General features: G+C 48.1%; 1 protein-coding gene and 1 non-coding gene across 8 annotated transcripts in view; both read left to right on the top strand.

Annotated features, from left to right (window-relative positions):
- PUM1 (pumilio RNA binding family member 1) overlaps window positions 1-25989 on the top strand; it is a 63459-nt gene that overhangs the window by 18892 nt on the left and 18578 nt on the right. For 2 of the 7 annotated variants that reach the window (XM_061360610.1, XM_061360613.1), the window contains exons 4-13: window positions 3500-3608; window positions 5715-5893; window positions 7826-7992; window positions 9194-9464; window positions 13362-13455; window positions 14715-14831; window positions 20375-20526; window positions 22348-22486; window positions 24019-24162; window positions 25513-25809. In XM_061360610.1, coding sequence (XP_061216594.1) covers window positions 3500-3608; window positions 5715-5893; window positions 7826-7992; window positions 9194-9464; window positions 13362-13455; window positions 14715-14831; window positions 20375-20526; window positions 22348-22486; window positions 24019-24162; window positions 25513-25809 — 1669 coding nt within the window. The remainder of the gene's footprint in view (window positions 1-3499; window positions 3609-5714; window positions 5894-7825; window positions 7993-9193; window positions 9465-13361; window positions 13456-14714; window positions 14832-20374; window positions 20527-22347; window positions 22487-24018; window positions 24163-25512; window positions 25810-25989) is intronic. The other 5 variants (XM_061360615.1, XM_061360616.1, XM_061360612.1 and 2 more) reach the window with 3 other exon arrangements.
- On the top strand, window positions 18176-18259 carry LOC133216297 (small nucleolar RNA SNORD103/SNORD85). Its single transcript, XR_009726604.1, has one exon. It is a non-coding gene; the product is annotated as a small nucleolar RNA SNORD103/SNORD85 (small nucleolar RNA).

Raw genomic sequence — 25989 nt, forward strand, 5'->3', positions numbered from 1 at the left:
ACACACTGAAGCCAGGTCATGGTGAGCCTGTCATTGACCAACAGCCCGAAGTCCTTCTCCTCAGGCTGCTCCATCAGTCTCCCCCAGCCTGTGTCTGTGCTGGGGTTGCCTGACCCAGAGGCAGGATGCTGCCCCTTGGTTTCTATCAGAGCCTCCACCAGCCAGTTGAACTCTCTGGGCTGGCAGAAGCTGCCCTTGGGGTTGCTTCTGTATTGCTCATGGTGTGCTCAGCTTCCCTGTCTTGTTTTTTACATGCATGGCAACATATTTTGGGGGGAAGATAACACCTCAGTGTTTGTAAATCTGCAGCACTGCCCAAATCTGATCTGTAAACGCATGCTCCTCCTCCTCCTACCTGTTGCTGCAGATGAATGGAGCTCTGCAGTGGCACAGATGGCTCCTCTTATGTTCATGGTTGCCTTGTCTGGAGGGGATCAGTTCACTTCATTTGTCTAATTCCTAATCCCATTGCAGTGGGATCTGCAAGCACAGGCTCTGTACTTGTGGGTTGTAGAATTGCCTTTGTTGGATGTGCAAGTCAGCCCCTCCTCCCCACTCTGGTATATTGAATATTGGCCTAACTCTCTTAAGTCCTTTCTAAGAGGGCTCAGAAGGATTATTTTCTACTATCTACTAGATAGGGTCAATTTTAATAACAACTGGGAACAATGAAACTGGTCCAGTTCCAAACTGCTGCATTTTCCTTCTTTGATTTCCCACCTGAAGAACTGGGTAAGATTCACTTCAAATACCTTTTTTTCCCCCTCTCTCTATCAGAGCTGACAAATTTCCCTGAGGAAAACTTCATCTCCTGGGCAGGAGTCAGTAATAATTTGGATGGTTGTTGCTTGCTAACCCTCTGGTTTGGGTTGGAGCAGAAGTTGACAGCACAAGGACTCCATTGCCATCTGTTAATACTGGCATTTGGTTTTCCCCTTCCCCAGTATCTAAATACAGCTGGAGCCTGTGTGGGAAAGAAACACTTCTCTTTCTGCTGATGTTACAGAGCTTCCAGTTGGGAGCTTTATGCTTCTGGGATGGAAAAGATTAAACTGGAGGCAACAGAGTTATTGTTTGTGCAGTTAAGGGTGTGTGTGCATAGGACAGGGAGTAGTTGAGATTCTTCTAGTCCTGATCTGTGATTCACTGCAGAACCATAGGAGGGTGTTTGGGGGCAGTTCCTCAGCATCCTGCTGGTAAGTGGATGTGTTTTCCCCCTTAAGAAAAGGGCTGGGTGAATCACAACCAGGCTGCATCTCCAGCTTGAGGAGATGGTCATTTGTGGTAGTGACCCTGTTTGGATGGTCAGGAAAACAGAAGAATTTATTGAAATGAGCCACCAGAATACAAAGAACAGCTCACTCTCTGTATTCCAGTTCCTAACACAACTTGTTGCTGTGTTTTGGACAAACATATTCATGTGAAGTGTTGGTTCTTCTTCTCTCCTAGGTACTCCTGGTTTGTGCAGCTTTACATTTGGGTCCTCATGTCTCTGATGTCCCTTTCCACATTTTGAGTATCTAATGTAGCTATAACTGAGATTTGCAAGCGCTATGGGAGATGCGGCACCCCTGTGTTGGCCGTCCTGGTTTAGCTGTCCCTGTTCTTACAGTGGCCCGGGGTGCTTGCCGGTGTGTTGTGTCAGGTCTTGCAACTGGGAAAGCACAGTCCCAGAGTGCAGCATAGGCTGGGGTCTGCCTGGCTAGAGTGAGCAGTGTGCATCTGTGCTAAGGAAAGCCAGCAGGATGCTGGGGAATGTCGATAAAGGCATCACCAGCAGAGAGAAAGTTGTCATTGTCCCGCTTTACTCAGTGCTTGTCAGGCCACACCTGCAGTACTGGGTTCAGTTTTGGTCCTGCTCTACAAAGAAGATGTGGACAGGCCAGAGAAGGTCCAGAAAAGAGCCCCAGATACGATCCAAGGTCAGGTGTTTGCTTCCTCCCACCTTCCCATGCCCCTCCTCACTGCAGAGCATGAAACTGAGAAGGTCCTTGATAGGAGTAAATATTCCTTACCAGCATTGGTGTGTTATCAGCATTGTTCTCAGGCTAAAGTTGAAACCACAGCACTGCACCAGGTACTAAGAAGGAGAAAAATGACTGCTACAGCTGAACCCAGGACAGTGGTTTTGGGGTTTTTCTGGTGTTTTTAGGTTTTGAGAGGAATTCTGCTCTTCAGGTGAGGCCTAGAATTGATGTTGCTTTCTTTGTACTACCTGTGTTCTGTGTAACCTGGCCTTAAACCCAGACTTGAACCTCGGGTTTAATCCTGTACATACAGACCTGCTTTGTGATATGTTTCTGAGTAAATAGATCTTCCTTACATGAACAAGTACAGAGTGAGCACAGCTCTCCTGATGTCTGCCTTCAACCAGAGCTCTTGGATCACACCTGCTTGCTTTGTCTTCATCCAGCAGCCTGTTTGCTCTGGTTGCCATAGCCTCAACTGTGCAGGTGAGCTGCTGGAGGCCATGAGTCTCATTCTGTGGTCATTTCAGAGAGATACAAGGAGCTGTTAATCTTCCAGTTCCTTTAGTTTTAGTCCAAAGTCAGGCAAGGCTTATGCATTTGGTTCATGTGCTGTGGTTGTGCTGCTCTTTCCTGTTGGGACTGCACACATCTCATTCAGCACAAGATTTCATCTGAAGATCGTGTGCTTGACATCTGAGGTGGTTTGGGGGTCTCAGAAATCCCTTTGCCGTATGTAGGTACCACACAGAACATGCTGCCTCAGGGAAGCTGGTGTTTTAGAAACACATCTCAATAGGTCATGTTGTTCTTTGTGCCATCTTCTGGAGTTAACCATTTTCCTTGGATTCATCCAAGCCAGAGTGACTTTGTCTCGTTCTCAGTAAGAGCATCTCCCTGTTTGCCTTACATCCCTTAGGAACAGCACAGGCTGTGGTCCAGAATTGTTCATTCTTTGTGCTTACAACCAAGCTTCCCAGCATGGGGAGCCCTCAGCAGACATTGAACAGGAGAGAACTGAGAGCTCTTGGCACCTGTTGAGCTATTCTGTGTTCTCAGTATTTGACAGAAAGAATCAGTGCTGGAAACGTTGGCAATTGAGGGACATCCCAGCTCAGGTGGAAGGCAAACTGTCCTGGTCTTGGCCAAGATAGAATGAAGGGGGGTTAAACCACAACACATGAGAATTCTCTGATCAGAACAGGGTCTTTTTCCTGCTGATATTTGCAAGCAGCTCTCAAGTATGGAAAGTATGGACAGTGTCAGTGGTATGTGTGTGCTTCCACGTGTGGGCTTCATAAAGCACTTGAGAATGCAAGAGGGATGTGGGGATGCAAGTGGTACCTCAGTGATGGGGGGCTCTGAAGGAGGGTATCCGTGTTTTGATGATGAAGCATGTCTCAGTTGGTGTTGAATGATTGATCCATGTTCCCAAGGGAGACGCTTATGGTTTCTGTTTGCATTTCCTACTTCTTTTAATCATGCTTTGTTTTGTTTTGTGTTCTTTTTTTGTTGTGTTTCTTTAATTGCAGCAGCTGTTGCCGGGTAAAAAGTTTTGGGAATCTGATGATTCCAGCAAAGATGGACCAAAAGGGATATTTCTGGGAGATCAGTGGAGAGACAGTGCTTGGGGAACATCAGGTAGCTCCATTATTTACTTGATTTAGTTGGGGTTGAATACAAGATGTGCAACTCAGCTTTCAAAGACACCTGCTTTATGTTCTAGAAACCCCCACGTTGGTTTGTGATTAAAACATATCCATAGGTATTAAAGGATTGGTTAATGTGAATATGTGCACTCTTGTTACCTGCTTCAAAGCTTTAGATTACCCTTAACATTTCCATTTCAACTTTCTGATGTATTTTCTGCCTTGGGATGAACTTCAAACAGAGGTGTTAGATAACAAGATGAGTAAAAAAACCTCAAGAACAAGAAGATAGAGCCCCCAAACCCCCTAATTTTCTAAATACTAAACCAACCAGACCCTCAAACGGCTCAGGTTAAACAAGTGATGCTTTGAATTAGGAGGAAGGTTTTGGGATGTGATCAGGGTAGGGTTTATCACTTACACTTCAAATGGGCTGTGACCAGGAGATAAAGCCTCTCACCATGTGCTCAGCTGAGGCTGGTCCCAGCCTCCACAGGCAGGTGGAGATCTGGGGGAGGTGACTCCTACACTGGCTGATCCCAAATCTCCATGAGTCAAAACCTTTGGTCTCATCTCTTCCTTTGTTTATTCACGATTAATCCTGTGCACCTCAGCCTCCATTGCTGAGCCATGGCCCACACTGGTGAGTCAGGGAAGTCAGAGTTTCCCTTTTGGCTCATCTCAGCTGGAGAGAAAAGCCAGAGCCTGAGCAGTTTCTCAGGGTGCCTGCCCCAAAGAGAGGAGCACAGCATGGAGGTGGCTGTGGAAGTGGCCCTGGCAAGAGGATGAGTTTGTTCCAGGAACAGTGGAGCTAATCTTAGAACCATGGAATGGTTTGGGTTGGAAGGGACCTTAAAGCTCATCCAGTTCCAATCCCTCCCTTCCACTGGAGCAGCTTGCTCCAAGCCCCTGTGTCCAACCTGGCCTTGAACACTGCCAGGGATGGGGCAGCCACAGCTTCTCTGGGCACCCTGTGCCAGCGCCTCAGCACCCTCACAGGGAAGAGCTTCTGCCTAAGAGCTCAGCTCAGTCTCCCCTCGGACAGGTTCAAGCCATTCCCTTTGGCCTGTCTCTACAGGCCCTTGTCCCAAACCCCTCTCCAGGTTTCCTGTTGCCCTTCTAGGCACTGGAGCTGCTCTAAGGTCTCCCTTTAAGGAGCCTTCTCTTCTCCAGACTACTGAAACCTGGGTTTTTGTAAGAAAAAAACACTGTTCCTGGTGCTCTTAAGTGGTTATCCAGCAGCACAATGAAAACTGCTGGAGAACTGGCCTGTTAAAACAAGCTTTTTTCTTGGTTGCCTTTATCCCCCAAAAGTCTCCCTTAGTCCACTTTAGATGCTTCTGCTGGCTTGAGGGACGGGGCAGGGAAGCGTAGCCAGGACCAATAACAGAATAGAATTACTTCTCCACAGCTTAAGCCTGCTTTATAAGGCAGCTCAGTATCAGTGTCATTGCATGTCCCTTCCACCATCCTCTGGCAACTGCTGTATCTGCTGCCTGTTATTTTTGCTTCTGAGCATTGCCAGCCCCAGTAGGCAGGAGCAGAGCTGCTCCCCTTCCTTGCTGGATGCAGGGTCCCTTCCCCTGCCCAGCCAGTTCTTGCAGAGGACTTGGAGCCATCAGTCCTTGGCAGGGGTAATAAATGGGGCTGATGCAGGGGGACAGGGGATGAAGAAGAAATGAAGGAGATCTAGGAGAGGGTATGGTCATGACATGAATAGGATACTTCATCTGGGCAAGAGAGCTGGGGTAACGGCAGGATGATGTTTGAAATGACAAGCCAAAACTGATTGGTTTTTTGTTGTACCAATACAAGAGTTGTACTAAAACTAAAGCTTACAACTTCCTGGTTTTAACTACAACATCTCCATAGAGATTTAAGTCTCTGAAATGCTCTGATTTTAGACTCTGAATGTAGGTTTCCAGGGTCCAGTAGTTAAAAAACAAGCAGCCATCCTGCTTTGTCTAATGGACATCATCAGAGTCAAAACATTGGCACTTCATAGTGCAGTTCAGACCCTAGAGAGTAATTACTTGATGACTTGCCTCCTGTGAATAGTTGGATCTATTTATAAGCATTATCCATGTTTTTGTTCCAGATCACTCTGTTTCCCAGCCAATTATGGTGCAGAGAAGACCTGGTCAGGGGTTTCATGTGAATAGTGAAGTCAACTCAGTGCTTTCACCACGGTCAGAGAGTGGAGGACTTGGAGTTAGCATGGTGGAGTATGTGTTGAGCTCATCTCCTGGAGATTCCTGCCTAAGGAAAGGAGGATTTGTAAGTGTGCTGACATCTGAGTTCCCGTTATGTTCCTTTCTCCATTTGCTGCTTGGTTTGATTGGTTGTTAATCCATCCCTAAAGGCAGATATTCCTTCTTTAATTTGCTCTTGTTTAGCTCCCTCTCTTAAAACCAGGTTTTACCCATTGCTATTGACTTGGGATGCAGGGTTGGAATGGGTGTGAGCAATGTGAAGGTTCCTGATGCTCCCTGGTTCTTTGTATCACCCCACCAGCAGTGACCCCCAACTGAGCTCATGGTGGGAGGAGTGTGCACATTTGCCTGTGGTTCTGAATGAACGTGTGGCTGCCTTGTTGCTGGTGAAGAACAAGAATCTCCATGTAATGATGCTAGAAGCATAATGTAGCTACAGAAGCCACGCCAAGTGGGAATGCTTTAAAGGGCATATCATTTCCCATGGAGAAGTGATGGTAGTCACTGTGCTTAATGGGGTGGGGAAAGGAGGCACAGTCAGGCCCCATCCCTGTGGTGGGGAAGTAGGGGCTGCATTGCCACCTTCTTGGCCACTGCTCAAGCAGGGGTTGTCACACAGCACAAAAGCAGAGTAGGTTTGTCACTGCTGGACTGCTCATCTCTTCAGGGAGCTGATTTGTGGGTTCCTTCATCCATTCTCTTTTATCTTGTCCCTCATTACTGGGCGCCCGATAACCTTGTTGAACCCTGAGCCTAAGAGAGATGGGGTTTGAGAAATGGACAAGCAGTGGAAGGAGCCAATTTGTCATCAGGATTGGGGCTTAGAGAAGTGTCTGCTCCATCACACTGATGATCAGGTCACCAGTTCTGCAACCAGGGGTCTCCCCAGGGAATATCTCATAGTGAGGGGGAGAACTGGGCTCTGCATCTGTAGTTACAATTGGCATTGCCGAGTCTGCCTTTAAACAAGGATGGGTTGATTTTCTTTAAGAAGCATCAGAAGATAATAACTTTTAAACCAATCCTTTTTTTCCAAAATACTGGAGGAAAAAAATCCCCCCTCCAATTTTAAGAGGATGGAAAAAGGATTCAGTCAATACGGGGTTCTGCTGCCCTGTTACATACAGAGCAGTTTGCCCTCAGATGGAGGGTTTAATGTCTGTCTGTGTGACAGCACCAAAGCCATTCTGATACATATGCTTATATGCCCCTTGCTGGTTTTTATCATAAATTCTGTTAGTTTTCCTGTCCCTTATGATGTTCACAACTGTGCCCCTGGCATAATCCCCTTTGATCTCTTCTCCCAAGGAAAAGAACATCCAGACGTTAAGGGCAGAAAAGCTGCAGATGTAAAATCACCCATCAAATGCCCAAACAGCACAGAAATCCCTTCTTATTTTCTCCTTAATTTTCCTTTCCATTCCTATCCCCCCTCCAAAATGTGATTTAGGGTTCTGTGAACCGATGACCAACCTAATGATTGATTTGAATGCTCTTAAATCAGCCCTACCTTGGAATTCACTGCGCAAATCAGTGTTGAGGTGATCCCATTCTGCTCCTACACATGGGCTTCTCCAGCCACTGAGACAGTAACTTTGAGAGGCTCTAATTCCTTTTGTACCCTTTCACTATCTGCTGTAGTGTTGAGAAGTCCCTGGGTTAAACTGGAAGTGCCCAAATCACATCTAGAAAGAGGGTTTGTTGAAGCATTCTATAGCATTCTTTTAGGGTGGGATTTTTGAGCATTTAGAAGCAGACACTGACTTGCTAAATGTAAGAAACTAAATGGATAAAACCTGAAAGAGTGAGAGCTCATTCCCTTCTTTCTTCCATTATGTTGGACTATTTTGCCTTTTTTCCATTTTTATTTGTAGGAACTAGTGTTTGCAAGTGACCTGTTGGATGGTGACACGTTCCTTTGACTGTTACAAGCTCAGAATGAAAGTAGAATTGATGTGAAAATGAAGCTTATTCAAATACTGTCTTTTTTGCCCAGGGGCCAAGGGATGCAGAGAGTGATGAGAATGACAAAGGAGATAAGAAGAGCAAGGGCACATTTGATGGCGATAAATTAGGAGATCTGAAGGAGGAGGGGGATGTGATGGATAAAACCAATGGTTTGCCTGTGCAGAATGGGATCGACGCAGATGTCAAAGACTTCAGGTACGTGCACCATTAGGTAGTAGTTAATTACCTGCGGGTCAACGTCAACTGATTAACTAAGCACCATGTAACTGCTCACTCGCTCCTCCCTGGTGGGATGGGGAGAGGATCAGAAGGGTAAAAGAGGAAACTCCTGGGTTGAGATCAAGGCAGTTTAACAGGTAAAGCAAAAGCACACATGCAAAGCAAGGAATTCCTTTACCACTTACCATCGCAGGCAGGACTTCAGCCATCTCCTGGACAGCAGGGCTCCAGCTTTAAGGTCCCTCCTCAACCCAAACTATTCCCTGATTTTATGATTCTCACTCTGCTTCAAGCACAAATCCCAAGCAAAGCTCCATACCAGCCACTGGGAAGAAAATGAGCTCTTCCCCAGCCAAACCCAGCACACACACAGTTTTAATATTCCTTGAAACATTTTCCATGCTGTGGTGAAAAAGCCTTTGAGTCATTGACACAGGGTCCTGAAGACGTCCTAATGCACCCAGGGAGGCACTGGGGAGGTGGAAGATAACATCTATGAGCTCTGGTTCTGTCTGTTATGATCTTGTTTTAGTTTCACACCTTTCCTTTACCACTGTGTGCAGGATTCCTATGGAGCTATCAGCTGAAGAGGCTGACTATGCTTATATACTAGTCCAAGTAATAGCTGGGATTTTGGCTTTTTCCTTGTAGCTCTCAAGGGGTTAACGCCTTCTGAAATGGTGGCTCTTACTGTAATGAGTGCACTTGTATTTCTTGCTCACTTACCCACTCATATTGACATGTAGGAAAACTGTAAAAGCAGAGCAAATGTTGGGGGGTGCAACCTGCTGGTCCCTGCCTTGGGATGAACCGGTTCCCACCAGAGCCCAAGGCTTGTGTTAGATGATTTAGAGAGGTTTCAAGTGGGATACAGCACAGAATTCCCAAAGAGATTTGACATGAAAACCTGTCTTGTAATGGCAGGTTCTTGAGTGAGGAGTAAAAAGAGCCTGTCTGGTTTTACATTTGTACTGCACCAGCTCTTTGAGGTGGGGGACTGGGGGTTTGGTTTGTTTAAAGGCATAAATACTGCTGTAGAACTCATTTGGGGAACTCTTTCAGTGTCCTTTTACTTCCCCTCACCTTCACCATGCCATCTGCAGGTGGATGTGGTGAGTGCTTGTGTCTCGCTGTGAATCAGTGCTGTGTGATTAAATGGATGGATCTCTCCTTGCAGCCGCACACCCGGGAATTGCCAGAACTCTGCCAGTGAAGTCGATCTGCTGGGCCCAAACCAGAACGGATCAGAGGGCTTAGCCCAGCTGGCAAGTACTAACGGTGCCAAGCCGGTGGAGGACTTCTCCAATATCGAGTCCCAGAGTGTCCCCCTGGATCCCATGGAGCACGTTGGCATGGAGCCTCTTCAGTTTGATTATTCGGGCACTCAAGTTCCTGTGGACTCGGCCGCAGCCACTGTGGGGCTCTTTGACTACAATTCCCAGCAGCAGGTAACGTGTTGGCCATTGGTCCAGTCCTGCTGCAGTCCTCAGGAGAGTCAGGGAGCCATGGAATGGGTTGGGTTAGGAGGGGCCTTAAAGATCACGTAGTTCTAACCTCCCTGCCCTGGGCAGGGACACCTCCATCGTCATGGGGTCAGCACCAGCTCAGGCTCTTCTCTTGGGGAGAGGGGTGGAGGAAGATTTGGGATGGCTTCATTGTCTCTCTGCTGTCTGTGGAGTGCAGCCTGTGTCCTCATAGGGAGCACGAGACGGGAGATTTCGGCATGGCCACTGAGCTGCAGACTTGAGGACCCGTAGGAAGCTGCAGTTGCCAGCAGTGCTTGTCTGTGTATTAATCATTTTTACCTTGAGTAAGTTTGCCTTGGAGAAGAGCTTTAAATGAGTCAAAACTGCTTAACAAAACCCAAACCCAGCCTTGAGCCCTTAAAGTGACTTAAAGGTCAAACAGCAGCTCAGGCCTGGTGTCACAGCCCTGCTGTGGGATCTCTGCAGTACCAATCCAGAGCCAACCAAGGAGTAATGGATTTCAACTGCTCGTACTTGAGCAGGGTTTAAAACCTGAGGCCAGAGTCCAATACTACAGAGCTTTATCTCAGCCCAGTGTGTTTGACCTTTCTCCCACGCAGGCAGCCGCAGCTTCTCATCCCAAAGCAGTAACCCAAGTCCTGGCTTTGCTCTTGGCTTGGCTTGAATGCTGGGCCTAGATCCAATGATCCTCTCAATCCGCTCCTGTTCCTGCTAGTATGGGCAGCAATCATCAACTTTTATTGCTTTCCTATTGTAACTATGATATCTCTCAAAGAAGAGCAAGACCCTTTGTCACAGATGAGGGCAAAGGGACATAACTAGCCCTGCCTTCCCTAAAATACCAAGTCCTTTTTAGCAGAACAGCCTGTTGGCATTCCCTAGTGAAGAAAGTCTGTTGCCAAGTGTGTGCTAATCAGAGCCTTTAAAGCAATGGGAATACCTATGTTAGAGCCTGGTGGGTTGGTTTATTATCCAGCACATTTAGGAGGGGAATGGTGGACATTATTTGAATGATTAAACTAAATAGCTGCTGAAGAGTTCATAAAGAAGAGCTGGTTCCAAGGCTTTGTCTTCCTTTGGGGTGGGACCTTGTGAGAATTAACCACCCAACAAGGATACTTGGGTAGTTATTTCTGTGTTAGAGCTCAACAAGAACTGCTTTGGAAAGACCTGTTAGATATGGGAAAGGAGCTGTAGGACTGGGAAGCCTGAAATGTGCATTTTGCCTGTGGTTTTTAGTTCAGTGAAGGCTCATTGACAACTTCAGGTGGGTTTTATTTGCTTCTTCCAGCTTTATAAAGTTAGGACTTAAAATCTGAACATCTTACACATAGATGGTGGGAATAGAAGCTGTCAGAGGAAGGCTGGCCTGGGAAGTGGGCCCATGTCCGGAGGGATTGCAGGATGGAGCTCTGGGTCTGGTGGGATTTGGTTTACTTTGTATAAAGAAGATGGCAATAGCCACATAGAGCTGATGTCACCTCCATGTAATCATGGAGTCACAAAGTGGTTTGGGTTAGAAGGGACCTGCCACGGGCAGGGACCCCTTCCACTGGAGCAGCTTGCTCCAAGCCCCTGTGTCCAACCTGGCCTTGAGCACTGCCAGGGATGGGGCAGCCACAGCTTCTCTGGGCACCCTGTGCCAGCGCCTCAGCACCCTCACAGGGAAGAGCTTCTGCCTAAGAGCTCAGCTCAGTCTCCCCTCAGGCAGGTTCAAGCCATTCCCCTTGGCCTGTCCCTACAGGCCCTTGTCCCAAGCCCCTCTCCAGGTTTCCTGCAGCCCCTTTAGGCACTGGAGCTGCTCTAAGGTCTCCCCTTCAGGAGCCTTCTCTTCTCCAGGCTGCCCCAGCCCAGCTCTCTCAGCCTGTCCTCCTAAGAAGTAAAATCCAACTTTGTGCTGGATGGAGCTGAAGTTCTCTCTGGTCTCTTTGGTGAAGTTTGGTGGCAGTGGAGGTCCATGCTGTGGGCACAGCACCCGGCTCACCCCATCCCTGTGTTGCGCTAAGCTCCTCCCCAGGTCACATTGACAATAAGCAGGCTGGGCTTTCAGAGCTGTTCTTTTGAAGTCAGCCTCGTTGCAATAGCTCCTTACACCTACAGGAACTGCACTCAACAGGCTTTTGTAAGTGTATGGCTGTAGTAAAGGCTTCACCCTTCTGCCTAATGTGACCTCCCAGTGCACATCTGCGTAAACCTGCTGTATCTTGGCTCATAGATGTGCCCATTTTCTTACTACATGACATCCAATCTGCTGCCAGTTACAGCCTGGATGAAAGCAGTCTCTCTGTTTCTGCAATCCATGTTTTTTGCATGCAGATGTCAGAAGGAAAATGTCCTGAACAAAAGGATCTCTGCTGTAGAAGTGCCTTTCCCGGGCTGTTGGGAAGCGTCACACACTTTGAAGGGATTACAAGCAAGTGCAGCTAAAAGCAATAGTAAGAAGGGAAGGTCTTAACCACGTGTAATCTGATTAGAGATGTCAGATATCCCTATTTCAGGAGAAACTGGCTTACAGAAGTGTCATCCACAAATGTTCCCATAACTATAACGCAGCCTCCCGTGTTCTGGTTTCTTGGAATTCCCTGGATTAGCTCCCCCATGTGCTGTAAGGGATGCTTCATTTGCAGAATCCCAGCCTGGTTTGTGTTGGAAGGGACCTTAAAGCTCATCCAGGTTCAACCCCTGCCACCGACAGGGACCCCTTCCACTGGAGCAGCTTGCTCCAAGCCCCTGTGTCCAACCTGGCCTTGAGCACTGCCAGGGATGGGGCAGCCACAGCTGAGTGGGGAGGAACGTTGCTTCTGGATAGCTCCATAGTGGTTATTCCACTTGTGGGTCCTTAATGTTTGAATTGAGAGTTGAGCCATCCTCTGCTGATGGATTAAATGTGAGAGTGTTTCCTTTGGTAGAAGGAAAGCTGGGAAGTGAGTTTGTAGTAAGGACCTGTATGAATGAAGAACACAGAAAATCCAAACCTAAGCAAAAATACTTGGAAGACTGATGTAATCCTTTCCTTTTTTGTTCTTGGGAATGACTGTTCTCAGGAACACTGCCCATTGCTCCTGGAGACTGCAGGGAGCTGTGAGCTGGCAAACTCGGGTATCCTTTGGATGACTTACCCACAAACTCCCCAGGTCTGGTTTCTGTCTGTGCTCAGAGAAGAATTTACACTCCTTGCATGGAAGGCTGGCAGGAAAAGGAGCATTTTGGCCAAGGGGTTGTGAGCTCCCGAGGCTGTTGTCCCATCCAATGGCTCTTTAGGTGGCTGTGGAGTCATCACAAGTGTGTCATCTCCCACACTTTGCTCTGCTGGCTTCTTCATGTTCAGGGCCAGGTTGGACACAGGGGCTTGGAGCAAGCTGCTGTAGTGGAAGGTGTCCCTGCCTGTGGCAGGGGGCTGGAAATGGATGAGCTTTAAGGTCCTTTCCAGCCCAAACCAGTCTGGGATTCTATGAGTCCCATCGTCCGGAGGGGTCACCCAGGTTGTCTGCTGCTGTGACTGATTTCACTGTGCTTGGTGTTGATCAAGATCTAGTTATCTAGTAGTGGCAGCTATGAGTGATCCATAGGCTGCAGTTAGGGGTTGCGTGTTTGATTTGGGGAATAAAAGGGTTTTCAGGCAGTGTTCAGAGAACAGCAGAGAAAACCCTGGCTGGGGTTTAGCTGTACTTCAGAAGTACATTGTTTTCCAGGGGGATTATCATGGCAAATTGATTTCAAGAGTTTGGTGTTTTTCAATTCCTATTGAAATGTTTTCCCTTCAAGAGGAGTGTCTGTAGTTATGCAAACACATTGAGTGTAAAGGAATTGCTTTAAAAGGAAGAGTAAAGGACCATATTTGTGCTTCTCTCCCTTCAGTTGTTCCAAAGACCGAATGCACTTGCTGTTCAGCAGCTGACAGCAGCACAGCAGCAGCAGTATGCCTTGGCAGCTGCCCATCAGCCTCACATAGGTAAGTCTTGCATGTAATACACCACATCTTACTGGGTTTTAATCAACAGAACACACTGGGAAAAGACCAGGGAGAAATGATGGGTGGGTTTTGGACAATCCTTGCTGTGTTTTGTGACTAGCAATCGACACACAAGCAGAAGTGCATAGTTTGAAGCTCCACTTGAAGAGTTCTGGAGGTATCTCTTACTTGCTTTAAAAGCTCCAGAGCATTTGTGTTTGGCAGGAGTGACACTTACCCTTGTTGAGGGGGCTGCTCAGGAAGGTGGGTACTCTGAAGTCCATGCTGTAAGTAAGACATGAGTTGGGGTGAGCACAGCAATGCACAATTCCGTATGCATCTGTACACATGTCCTGTGGCTCAGCTGCCTGGGCCTTCTTTAACTTAAAGATGTAATTCATGCAAAACACATGGTTGATATTACTAAGGGAGTATGGATTAGGAATAAAGCACATAACCTTATAGCAGGGTTATTCCTGGATGATTAAACTATCGTAGGGTTAAATGTTTTTAGCACAATCAGCAGTTCAAGTTGTTGTTCTTCCCACCCAGAAGCCCAGTACAAATGGGTTGGGGCTCTCCCACTCTGCACAGTGTACTTGTTTGCTTGCAGGGGCTCAGGGATAGACCTGAATCAAACTGGTTTTCACCTTCACCTCCCCTCCACTCCCCTCTCCCGCCCCGCTGGGATTTCTCTAATGATTAAACTGTTGCCTTTCAGGGGAAGGTAATGCCTACACTGCAGGGATCGTTCCCTGCCATGCCTGTATGATGCTGAGTTCCTTCCTGGCTAATTCATTGAAGTATTGGGATTCTGAAGTCCATTCCCCCTTGTCCTGTCCCTACAGGCCCTTGTCCCAAGCCCCTCTCCAGGTTTCCTGGAGCCCCTTTAGGCACTGGAGCTGCTCTAAGGTCTCCCCTTCAGGAGCCTTCTCCAGTCTAAACCAGCCCAGCTCTCGCAGCCTGGTTCCAGAGCAAAGCTGCTCCAGCCCTCGCAGCATCTCCATGGCCTGCTTTGGACTCACTTGAATTTTACCAATTCAGCTTTCCTGAATGGACATTGCATCACTGGAATTGGGTTTCTTTCATGTAAACGGTATCCTCAGATTGCTCTATTCAGACTCTGGTGTCGCTCATTCGCTATAGAAATCAACCTGTAACAAACACTAACATCCTAAAACAACCCAGGCTTCTGTGTTCAGCGGGCAGAGGTGTTTTGGCAGGGCTGCACTTCTAGTGAAGTTTGTTTCCACTGACAGGTATGTTTTCAGCAGGTTTAGCTCCTGCTGCCTTTGTCCCCAACCCGTACATCATCAGCGCCGCGCCGCCGGGAACCGACCCCTACGCCGCCGGACTCGCAGCCGCTGCCACGTTAGGTGAGATGCTCCCAATTGTCCATTCATTCCTTGTCTGTGCTAGAACTGCTCTGGAGTGTGTGGTTGTGAAATGAGCTATTAGTACATTGTCATTTCCATGGAGAGATAATGGTTTCTCAGTGAGTTGAAACAGGATTTGTCGTGGAAACGCTGGTTTCTGTCATTTACATGTGGTAATTGTTGTATAACACTTGCTTTGGACTCCATCTCCGTCGAGGATAAACAACCAGAGCAAAGCCAGAATGAAACACTTGTGGACATCAGTGTTGCTGCGTGTTTGAGGTTTTTTGGTGACTGACAGGAGTGAGAGATACCTTTGCAAACAGATTTATTAAATGCTAGGAAGATGATGTGCTTTCCTGCCAGGGAGGTCGTATCTCATTGCTGTTTAACTGGATTTACTGCAGTGCATCCTGCAAATGGGATCTTTCCCTTTTGCAAGAGGTTGTCAAGAATTCATGGGGTTTAAATCCTCAAGATAAAAACATCCTGTATCTGCTGCAAGGCTGACACCATGAATATGCAGTTTGCCGGATGCAAGCAGCGATGGTGGCTCTTGTCTTCATGCAAGATCTTTCTCCCAAACGTTCATTTATCGGTTTCCAAACTCTTTCCAACTGCCAGAGCCAAAATCCTTGTATCTTGAGATGACAGCTCAGGAAAACAGCTTATCAGGCAGTGTGAAGTACACGCTGTACATTGAACTTGTGCGGCGGATCCCATAACGTTCTTGCCTAAGCCTTGAGGACAAAGGAAGAGCGTACTTTCAGGTCAGCTTTATCACCACACTTTGCTGTCCTGGAGCCACCGGGGAGGAAACCTGCACCTGAAGTAGAACGTGCTTAGTTCAGAACAGAGGTGGTTTTCAGCAGAGCCTGCACGCTGTTGCCACGCTCCATTTAGAACTCACTGTGGGGTGGCTTGTACCAAATCAAAGCCATAAAACATTGGCTGTTGCTCTGCCAGAGAGCACTGGGGCTTGGTATGTGACTTTTTGGGGTGTTGAAGAGCTCTTACACAACAGTGCTGAGCTCTTAAGCTTTGAGTCAGCATCAGGTCAAGCTCCAAAATGGGATTTCAGCAACTGTTACCCACTTGGATGGCTTTTTTAATGCATCATATGGATGGATGTAAAGAATGAAGGTTATAATTGAAAGCTGTGGGCTTTGGACTTTTTGGCTGCTGTGATCGTTGTGTGCTGATTGCATAATAACAATGCAGGCTTAACGTTAGGTAACAACATGTTGTTGGCAAACAAATGACACTGTGATTAAATGGAGGAAAGCCAAGAGCTAGAGTACAAGGATATATTCCTAACAGTCCAGGAGTTGATAAACTAGCATGTGATGATGAATGTGTGGTAGTGAATGAATGACCTGAACTCTCAATGGCAAATACGAGTAGGAGCTTCAGCCAGGATTTAGCAGGGGAGAGGTCCTGGAGCATGAGCAGTTCCAGTCCCTGTCAGAAGGGGGGCTGTGTAAGTGATTACTATAGAAGGAGGGTTCTGGTTGGCCTCTGCATCAGCTCAGTGCTTCTAAAGGCAGTGCTCATTCGGAAGCAGTGCTGGAGTTCAGCAGAGCAGGAGGTCAGTGTCTTAATTTCATAGAAAGACGTGGAACTGCTGCCAGATTTCCAGGAAACAGGAAGTCTGCTTGCCACAGCCTGTTTCTTCTCCTTTTTCTCAGCAGTGTTGAAGCTGCACCTGCCTGAGTATCTGCAACTAGGAAGTAACACACCCCAGGATACCTAAAGCATCCCCAAACTTGGCATCAGGGTCTCTACTTGAATCATTTCTAGACTTTATGACTCCAGAAAGCCAAACAAAAGGATGTGTAACACACTGCAGTGTACTTACAGTGTTACACCATGGAGAAATAGGAGTTACTTCATCCATCTCACTGGGCTTTGGACCCTGACAACTCGAAACGGCAACATAACAGTCGGGGTTGATGTTTGCTTTAGGATAAGAATCTTTTCTGTCTGAACTTGAGCAGTTCTGAAAGTCTTCATCTGTGATGTGCAGCAGTGAAGGGACAGGGGACAGTTGAGATGGTGAGTGTTATGTATGGAGTCAGATGCCTCCCTGATGTGTATGGGAGGGTAAAATTGGGAAGACCTGGAGAAGTTTATGAGATGGAAGAAATCAGTTGAGAGTTGTTGGTAGTTTATTGCTCCACTCTTAGAACAGAGGGGAAACTCGTGTGTGTTTTATGGCAGAGATAATTCTGTCGTTAAGATTCTGCCGTTATAGCAGCTTTTTCATGAGTGTCAGCCCTGTGACAGTGTGACAGTGCTCTTTTCCTTCCAACAATAGTAGCATTTTAAAGAAGGGATCTTAATGCAGAGGGAAAGGGTCCCTAGGCTCAAGAAGAAATCACTTGTGAGTTTAAAGCATGAGGAAGATAACTGCTGCCTTCAGAAAGTGGTGTGGAATTGCCTTCTATCAGTTGAGAGAGATGTCAATCAGATAAAGAAATCCTGGCTTTCGTAAGACAAGCTGGAGATGCTGGTTCCCTCTGAGATGTGGGACTGGGAGCAGTGTTTCTGTGCTTTGTGGAGAAGTGGATGCTGCATTAAGCTGCATGCAGGAAAAAGCAGCACTCATGGACTGAGGGGAGTGGGTTTGGATGCGCCTGTGCTGTGGTTCTCAGCTTGGGGTTCTGAGGAGCCTCTTTCACTCTGCTGACCCGACTCAGAGCTGGGGACTGGTATGGATGCCTGCACACATCACTGAGGGCTGGGATTTGGGGCAGCAGATCCAGCTGCCTTTTCCCCATTGCCTTGGATACAGCGTCATGCAAAGGTACCTCTACCTACCATCAGTGCTGGACACAGGGCTTGCTTGCATGAGGCTGCATTGGAGCCACTGGAGATGGGCTGGTCCTCATCCCCATCCTTAGAAATCCATGACTCCATTAGTACCCTCAATTGCTGTACTGGTAATTCCGAAGCAGTCACAAGTCACTAATAGTAGATAACAGTTTGAAGCTGTGTGTTTTCAGACATGATGTTCTCAAGGCTCTTTGACATGGGGGTCCCCAAGCCCTTGTTCTTGGCTGGAGGGGCAGGTGTGGCTTGAGCTTAAAGAGACTCGAGTGCCAAAGCTGAGATGAAAAGCAGAGGATTTGTTACAAACACACTTACCCATGGATTTGTTAATGTTTCTTACAAGGGCTATTTGTGTGTGTCTGTGGCTGATGTGTGAGACGTAGTAGTGGGAATCTTTGATTTCAAAGGCACCAAAAAGGTTTTTATTTGCTTGTGTGTGCCTGGCTTTACTATGTGTAAAAGCAGGTACAAGATCTCCTGAAGTCAGGCAACACTCTGGGTGTTTGGGTAAGTCTGGCAATGATGACACACTTGCCCTCACTGAGAACACTGTTCAATAATGAGCCTCTCCATGTGCGCAAATGAGCTGAGCCAGACTTACAGCTCTTTTAAGCCCAGCTGCCTGCAGACTTCAAAGCCTCCGTGTCTTCTTTCAAACACCTAAGGCTCTTGCAGATCCGATCAGCAACCTCTTACTAGGGGAAAAAAAAAAGCCCATCCAGACTGTTCTTGTTTGATAATTAGAACTGAGATTAAAATAAGCCAGAGAGATGCCCGAATTCTGCCCAGATAAAGGGTGTTGCAGCAACATCCTGGTAGCCTGAGGGCAAACACAGGGTTATTACTTGCATAAAATGGAGCAGTTGCAACGAGTGCAGAAGCACCTGAGCAGTTGGTGTCTGATCTGCATTGACTGACTCTAAACAGGTTCTACTCCACCCATGAGCCATGTGGCTGTAGGTGCTCAGGTCAGGACAGGCACTGTCATGGTGGGGATGGTTCATTTCCTGCAGCTTTTATCCATTTTAGCTATGTAATTCCCAGGTTGGAAGGTAAGAAACAAGTGGCTGTTGCTGCAGGACAAATCTGAGTGGGACAGGCAAGTTGCTGTCTGTGTCTGATGGTGGTGCCCAGTAAACCCAGCCAGGGTGAGTGCTATGGCAGAGATTTAGTGTGAGATACAAATCCAGCTGCTCAGGAGGTATTGCTGAAGTGCCTGCAGTTAGGCAAGGGGTTGCTTGTGACGTCTCCCACATCACTGTGTGTACACAGAGCTGGGCAGTCAGCGATGATGCTTACAAAATCCTAAATATGAGGGAAGTGAAATGGATAAAAACAAAATAATAAAAGGAGAGTCATTATTGCACTTTTGAAATAGGAATTTAACAGAATCCCAGCCTGGTTTGGGTTGAAGGGACCATAAAGCTGATCCAGTCCCAACCCCTGCCACGGGCAGGGACCCCTTCCACTGGAGCAGCTTGCTCCAAGCCCCTGTGTCCAACCTGGCCTTGAGCAGTGCCAGGGATGGGGCAGCCACAGCTTCTCTGGGCACCCTGTGCCAGCGCCTCAGCACCCTCACAGGGAAGAGCTTCTGCCTAAGAGCTCAGCTCAGTCTCCCCTCTGGTAGTTTTAAGCCCCTTGTCTTACTGCTGTGGGCCTTTGCAGTGTCTCTGAGACACAGCAGTACTGAAATGGCTCGGTTAGAACTCAAATACCAACTGTCTCTCTTAAAATAAAAGCTATTTTTACTCCATATATGACCAAGTCTGTGGTTTGAATCTACTGAAGTCCTGTTTATTCTTCAGTGTGAAATATAACTATGGCACTCTGCCTTAAACACGGTGTGGTGTCAGTTACTGCTGCTGTGGGGAAGGAGCCCATGGGATGGTTTGAAAAGCAAAGGAAAAGCTTCTCCATTTCTGCTGCCCATTCCCAGTGATACAGAACAGACATATTAAAGAATGCTCTTGGATTCACATACGTGTTATCTGTGGGAGGGACTCCACCACTGAGCACAGAGTGCTCACTGCTTCCTCCAGCTAGAATTACTCCAGGCTGCCATGAGGGTGTGTGCTGTGCTGAGACGTGATGAAACACACTGAATCTTCAATGGTTCAGGCTTGTCCTGGTGCTCTCTGGGGGTGATTTCCTTTTTTCTAAGCCTCTGAAGTTTGAGGAGGGATGTGAAAAGACACAGCATCACACAGCCTCCTTGATGGTGGTTTGCAGATGCAAAGTAGGACTGAGTGGCTGGAGAAACAGCGTTTTAAACACTTGGAACTGATGCTCTCCTAGGGGGGTTCTTAATTTATCGGGGAGTTAAATGATGGGTGTTACTGAGCTGTGTATGGCAGCTGAGATGGAAGAGACTTGTATATCTCTGTACTTTCCTCCTTTTAGAGAGGGTTGTTCTTCCACTATGAAACTAGGGCTCAACAACAAACCCAGGGTTCTACAAGATCACTAGTACCAGAATCTGACCTCATCCAAAAAGGTAAAAGCAAGTAAAGATGGAATTTCAGGTCTGACTTCTGAGCTCTTCAAAAATGAACACAGTTGCCAGAATCCCTCTGTGTGTGCAAAGGGTTTAAGGCAGATCACCTGGAAACGGGCTTTGTTAAACCAGACACGAGGAGCAGGTATCTTGATGACTGTTTGCTGTGTAAGTCCTGTCACGCTGCAGAAGCTCACCCGTGTCCTTGGTGTTTCAGGCCCAGCAGTTGTTCCTCACCAGTACTATGGAGTTACTCCCTGGGGAGTGTATCCTGCCAGCCTCTTCCAGCAGCAAGCAGCCGCTGCCGCCGCTGCCACCAACTCAGCCAGCCAGCAGACAACCCAGCAAACCCAGCAGGGCCAGCAGCAGGTAAGGGCCAGGGTGCTTGGAACATCACATCATGAAGACAGCAGTTGGGAAGAACCCTTATCTTTCAGTGACAGCTCCTGACCCTCAGTTCATGAAGTCACAGAGTGAGTGGGGTTGAAGGGACCTTAAAGCTCATCCAGCTCCAACCCCTGCCACGGGCAGGGACCCCTTCCACTGGAGCAGCTTGCTCCAAGCCCCTGTGTCCAACCTGGCCTTGAGCACTGCCAGGGATGGGGCAGCCACAGCTTCTCTGGGCACCCTGTGCCAGCGCCTCAGCACCCTCACAGGGAAGAGCTTCTGCCTAAGAGCTCAGCTCAGTCTCCCCTCGGGCAGGTTCGAGCCATTCCCCTTGGCCTGTCCCTACAGGCCCTTGTCCCAAGCCCCTCTCCAGGTTTCCAGAGTTAAGGAAAACAAATCCAAGCTTTCAGACTAAACTGAAGTTTGCTAAACCAAGTGATTAAGTTAAGTGCTAGAAGGATGAGAGGCGTTCCACCGCCCTTGCTTTGGTGATGATCCCCTTGGCCACACAGTGGGATATGCTCTGCTTTTCTCCTTTCAGAGAAAGCAGGATCTGTAGTATGGGTGTCAGGAACCAGACTCAGGCTTCTCTTTCCCAGCCAGCTCTGACATGGCCCCAGCTTGTCTGTCTGGTATTTTTAAGCTCTGGTCCTTGCCTTACATTGGTTTTCTCCAGTTTTGTTGGCCTCTGTCCCACGGTACTTCCTGCTTAGAGACCAAATGGGTTCGTTAACCCTTCTGAAGAGCGAGGTGGCTCCTTTCCCATAGTAACACAGACCTTCCTTCCTGGTCCTTGTGGTACAGTTATGGAAGAGAGCACTTGGCAGCAGAGTTTATTAGCTTCTCCTTCAAAAATTAAAGCCAAACCCAGGGTTGGGTTGTATTATGAGGCCTTTTGGGATCGTACAAGCAGTGATGTTTCACACGGACAATTGTGGACCATGGATCAGGACGAGAACACTTTGATCCTGACAATTTAGTCATCATATCTCCCCATGTGGCAGGTCACAGACAGGAGTGTGTGGCACAGAGCTCCTGCACGCAGGTGAACCAGCATTGAGAGTGTGCGACAGGCACTTAGGCTTTGACATTCAGATGGGAACCTCTCCCCATGAGGAGGGTGTGTGCTAAGAGAGCTTCTGCAAAGCAGCAGCAGACTCTTGCATCACCACTTTGAGCAAAAGGCTTTTGCAAGCCCAGCCTGTCGCAGGTAGTTACAGGAAAGGTCACTTTTTTGCCATCTTCCCCTCAGAGCAGCCTGTGCTTCCACCACAAGAGCTGCATATAAAAGGCAGTGTGTGATTTTTTGGTCGTTATTTCCAGTGATGAGCAAGTGTCATCTCACTGGGGCGCTGTTTTCTGTTTCTTGGAACAACTCCTGTCATCTCCTGTCACCAGCCCCAGCTCCCACACTGGGATTCTTGAGGGTTCTGCTCGAGTAGGGGTTTCAGTGGCAGAGACCAGCCGTTACTGGGGATGGGGCTGATGGCTTGGTTTCTAACAATGATGAGTATTGAAGGTGGATCAAGAAATGATGCAGCAGATGATGAAGCACTTCCAGGTTACACTCAGTAAGCCTGAGGGGGGGTCTGTTACTTCAACTGGGTCTTACCACTTACCATGGTGGTGGTGTCAAGGCTGGTGGTGGCAAAGGCAGCTCTGTCCTGAGTAAAGGGAGGGTTTGTCAGGCACTCATTATGCAAGGACTTCAGCTGCATCCCTGCCCACACTCCTGCAAGGTTGCAGCTTGCTCCTGGGTCCCAAAGCAACCACACTGATGTGATGTTCCTCTGTCTCCTGCAGGTTCTCCGTGGAGGAGCCAGTCAGCGCCCACTGACCCCCAACCAGAACCAGCAGGGACAGCAGACTGACCCACTGGTGGCTGCTGCAGCCGTCAACTCTGCCCTTGCCTTTGGGCAGGGCCTGGCAGCAGGGATGCCAGGTAGGGCTTTGGGGACCTGCATGTCACCAGTGCCAGGGCAGGGCTGAGGAAGCTGTGTCTGTGTCTCTGGGGGTGTCCCATTCACCTGGCATTCAGCAGCATCCTGGGTTTGTTAGGGTTTGGGATTAATTTCTGGCTTTACAGAGCATTTTCGAGAGTCTGTTAAATGTAAACCCCACAGTCTGAAAGTAGTTAAGGTAAATCAGGGTTTAGGTGTCTGGGTCACAGATGTTATCAGCTGCACTGCTGGAGGTGCATTAGTAGTTTGTGTACTCAGTTGCCTATGGAAAGCTGCCTTCAGGTTTTCTTGTGGATCATGTTAGCTTATGGGATCTTTAGTTTCAAACCTCAGAGGTATCTTAGTCCTGTTCATTAGCCTCCTTTCTCCATCCCTGCCAAGTGCTTGACTTTAGCAGGATAGGGCCTCCCCCTGCCTGATTTCTTCGAGGCAGATACTGATGGCTTAAACACAAAGAAAGAAAACAAAGAAAAGGAAGGAGGGTTTATTCTCATTTATAATTCTGCAACAGAGAAGCTGCTGTGTGACTTCTGCCTCTGCTCTATAGGGCATGCTTTTGACATTCCATTATATGGAATATTACTGTAATGGCAAAGGGCACATGCAAGTATGTCCAGCTGGTCAGATGGGAAGAACAGGATTATTTTGACCTCAAGAAGGGTTGTTACATGCAAGGTTGTTACATGAGGGTTTTTATGGTTTAAGAAGGGTGTTGCTGTATTAAGTTATGAAGTGAAATGACATGTTTCCAAGCAATCTCTAGACCTCCTTAAAGCTTCATTATTGGGGTTTATGGGGGTTTATTTGCAAAGCAAATATTCACAGAGAGCATTTTCTTTGTGGCCTCACCTTAGAGAAGCACTTCACTTCATTCTGAAGGATTTATTTAGCTGTAGAATCATCATAGAATCCCAGACTGCTTTGAGTTGGAAGGGACCTTATAGATCATTCCAGTTCTGACCCCCTGCCGTGGGCAGGGAGAATTGGATGGCAAGGTACCTAAATACCTGTATGCTGCTGAAAGTCTGTTGCTTTGTGTACAACCAGCATATTTGATTTAGGAGGTTATATTTATCTATATTAATGTGATACACACCTTCAGGAATCCCTAACTTGTGTGCACGCTGAACAGCTTCACTGGGAGAGTTGGAAGTGCAGCATGTTGATGTGGGTGTAGAGTTTCAGCACACCTTGATACTTGCAATGGAAAAGAAAGAGTGCTTTGGTATTATAAGACCTTTTTTTATGTGTATAACTGAATTGACACTGGGGGTAATGCTAGTGTAGTAGGTTTAGGGAGAAAAAACCCTCTTTTCTACCTGAAAATCTTACTAGTATGAAGTTGTAGACTGTTAATACAGGTCATTCCTCTGCAGGAGAAGTGAATCTGCCTTTTTCCAGGCAGATTTTCCTTTCACAGTCCTACTGCACCACGCTCATCTGAAGGAGATGGAACTGCCCTGAGCTGTGTTGCTTGTCCCCTTACCTCTGCCCCTGTAATCTGCTCCTTCAGGTTACCCAGTGCTGGCTCCTGCTGCTTACTATGACCAAACGGGTGCTCTGGTGGTGAATGCAGGGGCCAGGAACGGCCTGGGGGCCCCCGTCCGCCTGGTGGCCCCTGCTCCTGTCATCATCAGCTCCTCTGCAGCTCAAGCAGGTGAGTCCCAGTCCCAGCAGCTGGAATTCTGCTCCATCCCTGGTGGAGGGGGACCTGAACCCTTTGGACTCTGCTGGCGATGATGACACACTTGCCCTCACTGAGATCCCTTGTGGGGATTGTTGGTGAGAACATTTCTGTGCTCACTGTGGGCTGAGCCTCCAGAGCAGCCTCACGCAGGCAGCACCACATAAACCTTTGTTTTGCAGTTTCATGACTGCTCTTTAAATTTCACCAAATCACAGCCACTTTGGGGTTGGAGGGACCTTAAAGCTCCTCCAGCTCCAACCCCTGCCACGGGCAGGGACCCCTTCCACTGGAGCAGCTTGCTCCAAGCCCCTGTGTCCAACCTGGCCTTGAGCACTGCCAGGGATGGGGCAGCCACAGCTTCTCTGGGCACCCTGTGCCAGCGCCTCAGCACCCTCACAGGGAAGAGCTTCTGCCTAAGAGCTCAGCTCAGTCTCCCCTCGGACAGGTTCAAGCCATTCCCCTTGTCCTGTCCCTACAGGCCCTTGTCCCAAGCCCCTCTCCAGGTTTCCTGCAGCCCCTTTAGGCACTGGAGCTGCTCTGAGGTCTCCCCTTCAGGAGCCTTCTCTTCTTCAGGCTGACCCAGCCCAGCTCTCTCAGCCTGGCTCCATGGGACTTTGTCTGCTGGCATCTAGTTTCCCACGTAATAAAAGCTTTTAGCCTCTGCAGAGCTCCCAAGTGATCACCTTGCGTAAGATGTTACAAGCCTGGCCTTTGCAGGGAGCTGGGTCGGGTTTTATTAGAGTTCTTTGGGAGTTCAAGGCTTTAAAAGGCTTTTTTTCAGGCAGAATCTGTACGTGTAAGCAGTCTTTGCCAGTGTTAGTAACAGATTATGAAATGGGCCTTTTAATTGTTTCCTTGTAGCTCTTGTTTATTTTGCTTTTTCTTTTACTTTAGAACTGGCTGAAACCCAAAAGTCCTGGAGTTTGATGTTCCTGGCCCTGCAGGGTTGTGTTTCAGGCACTAAAGAGCAATTTTGCTTCTTTCAAAACTTGAGTTTCTTAACTGGATATTGCCCAGTGTGTGCCTGCGTTCATTTACACCTTAGATCTTGGGAGAGAGGGGTTGGTTTTGTGTGTTTCATCACGCAGCTCTAATAATACAGGCAGTTATAAGGAGATGCTGTTGGTATTCAGCAGCTCTGTGCAAGACCTGTGGAGCTCAGGTATGAAGTGAAGACACTTTGTGCAAAGTTTGATGTAAAAGGGACATTTTCATCCTGAAAGAAAAAGATTCCTAGTAAATACAAGGAAACTGCTGTGTTTTAACTGCTAAAACTGGTGTGGAAATGGACTTCTTCAGTCTCTGCTTCTTCCTTTGCAGCGGTTGCAGCAGCTGCAGCTTCAGCCAACGGGGCAGCGGGCGGCCTGGCAGGAACCACGAATGGACCATTCCGCCCTCTGGGAACTCAGCAGCCCCAACCCCAGCCCCAGCAGCAGCCCACCAACAACCTGGCATCCAGCTCCTTCTATGGCAACAACTCACTGAGCAGCAATTCCCAGAGCAGCTCGCTCTTTTCTCAGGGCTCTGCCCAACCTGCCAACACTTCCCTGGGCTTCGGCAGCAGCAGCTCTCTTGGTGCCACGTTGGGCTCTGCGCTGGGAGGGTTTGGGACAGCAGGTAAGAGCAGAGGGGTCTTCCTGGGGAAGAAAGAGGAAGACAGCTTTACATGCGGTGAGGGGCTGTGCAAGCTGCTGAGCCATTCATAGAACTCCAGCCTAGTCTGTGTTGAAGGGACCTTAAAGCTCCTCCAGCTCCAACCCCTGCCACGGGCAGGGACCCCTTCCACTGGAGCAGCTT

This window comes from Neopsephotus bourkii, unplaced genomic scaffold (assembly GCF_033783945.1).
Source record: "Neopsephotus bourkii isolate Nb327-2 ecotype Australia unplaced genomic scaffold, CSIRO-AGI_Nbou_v1 NB_1036, whole genome shotgun sequence".
Classification (NCBI taxonomy): domain Eukaryota; kingdom Metazoa; phylum Chordata; class Aves; order Psittaciformes; family Psittacidae; genus Neopsephotus; species Neopsephotus bourkii.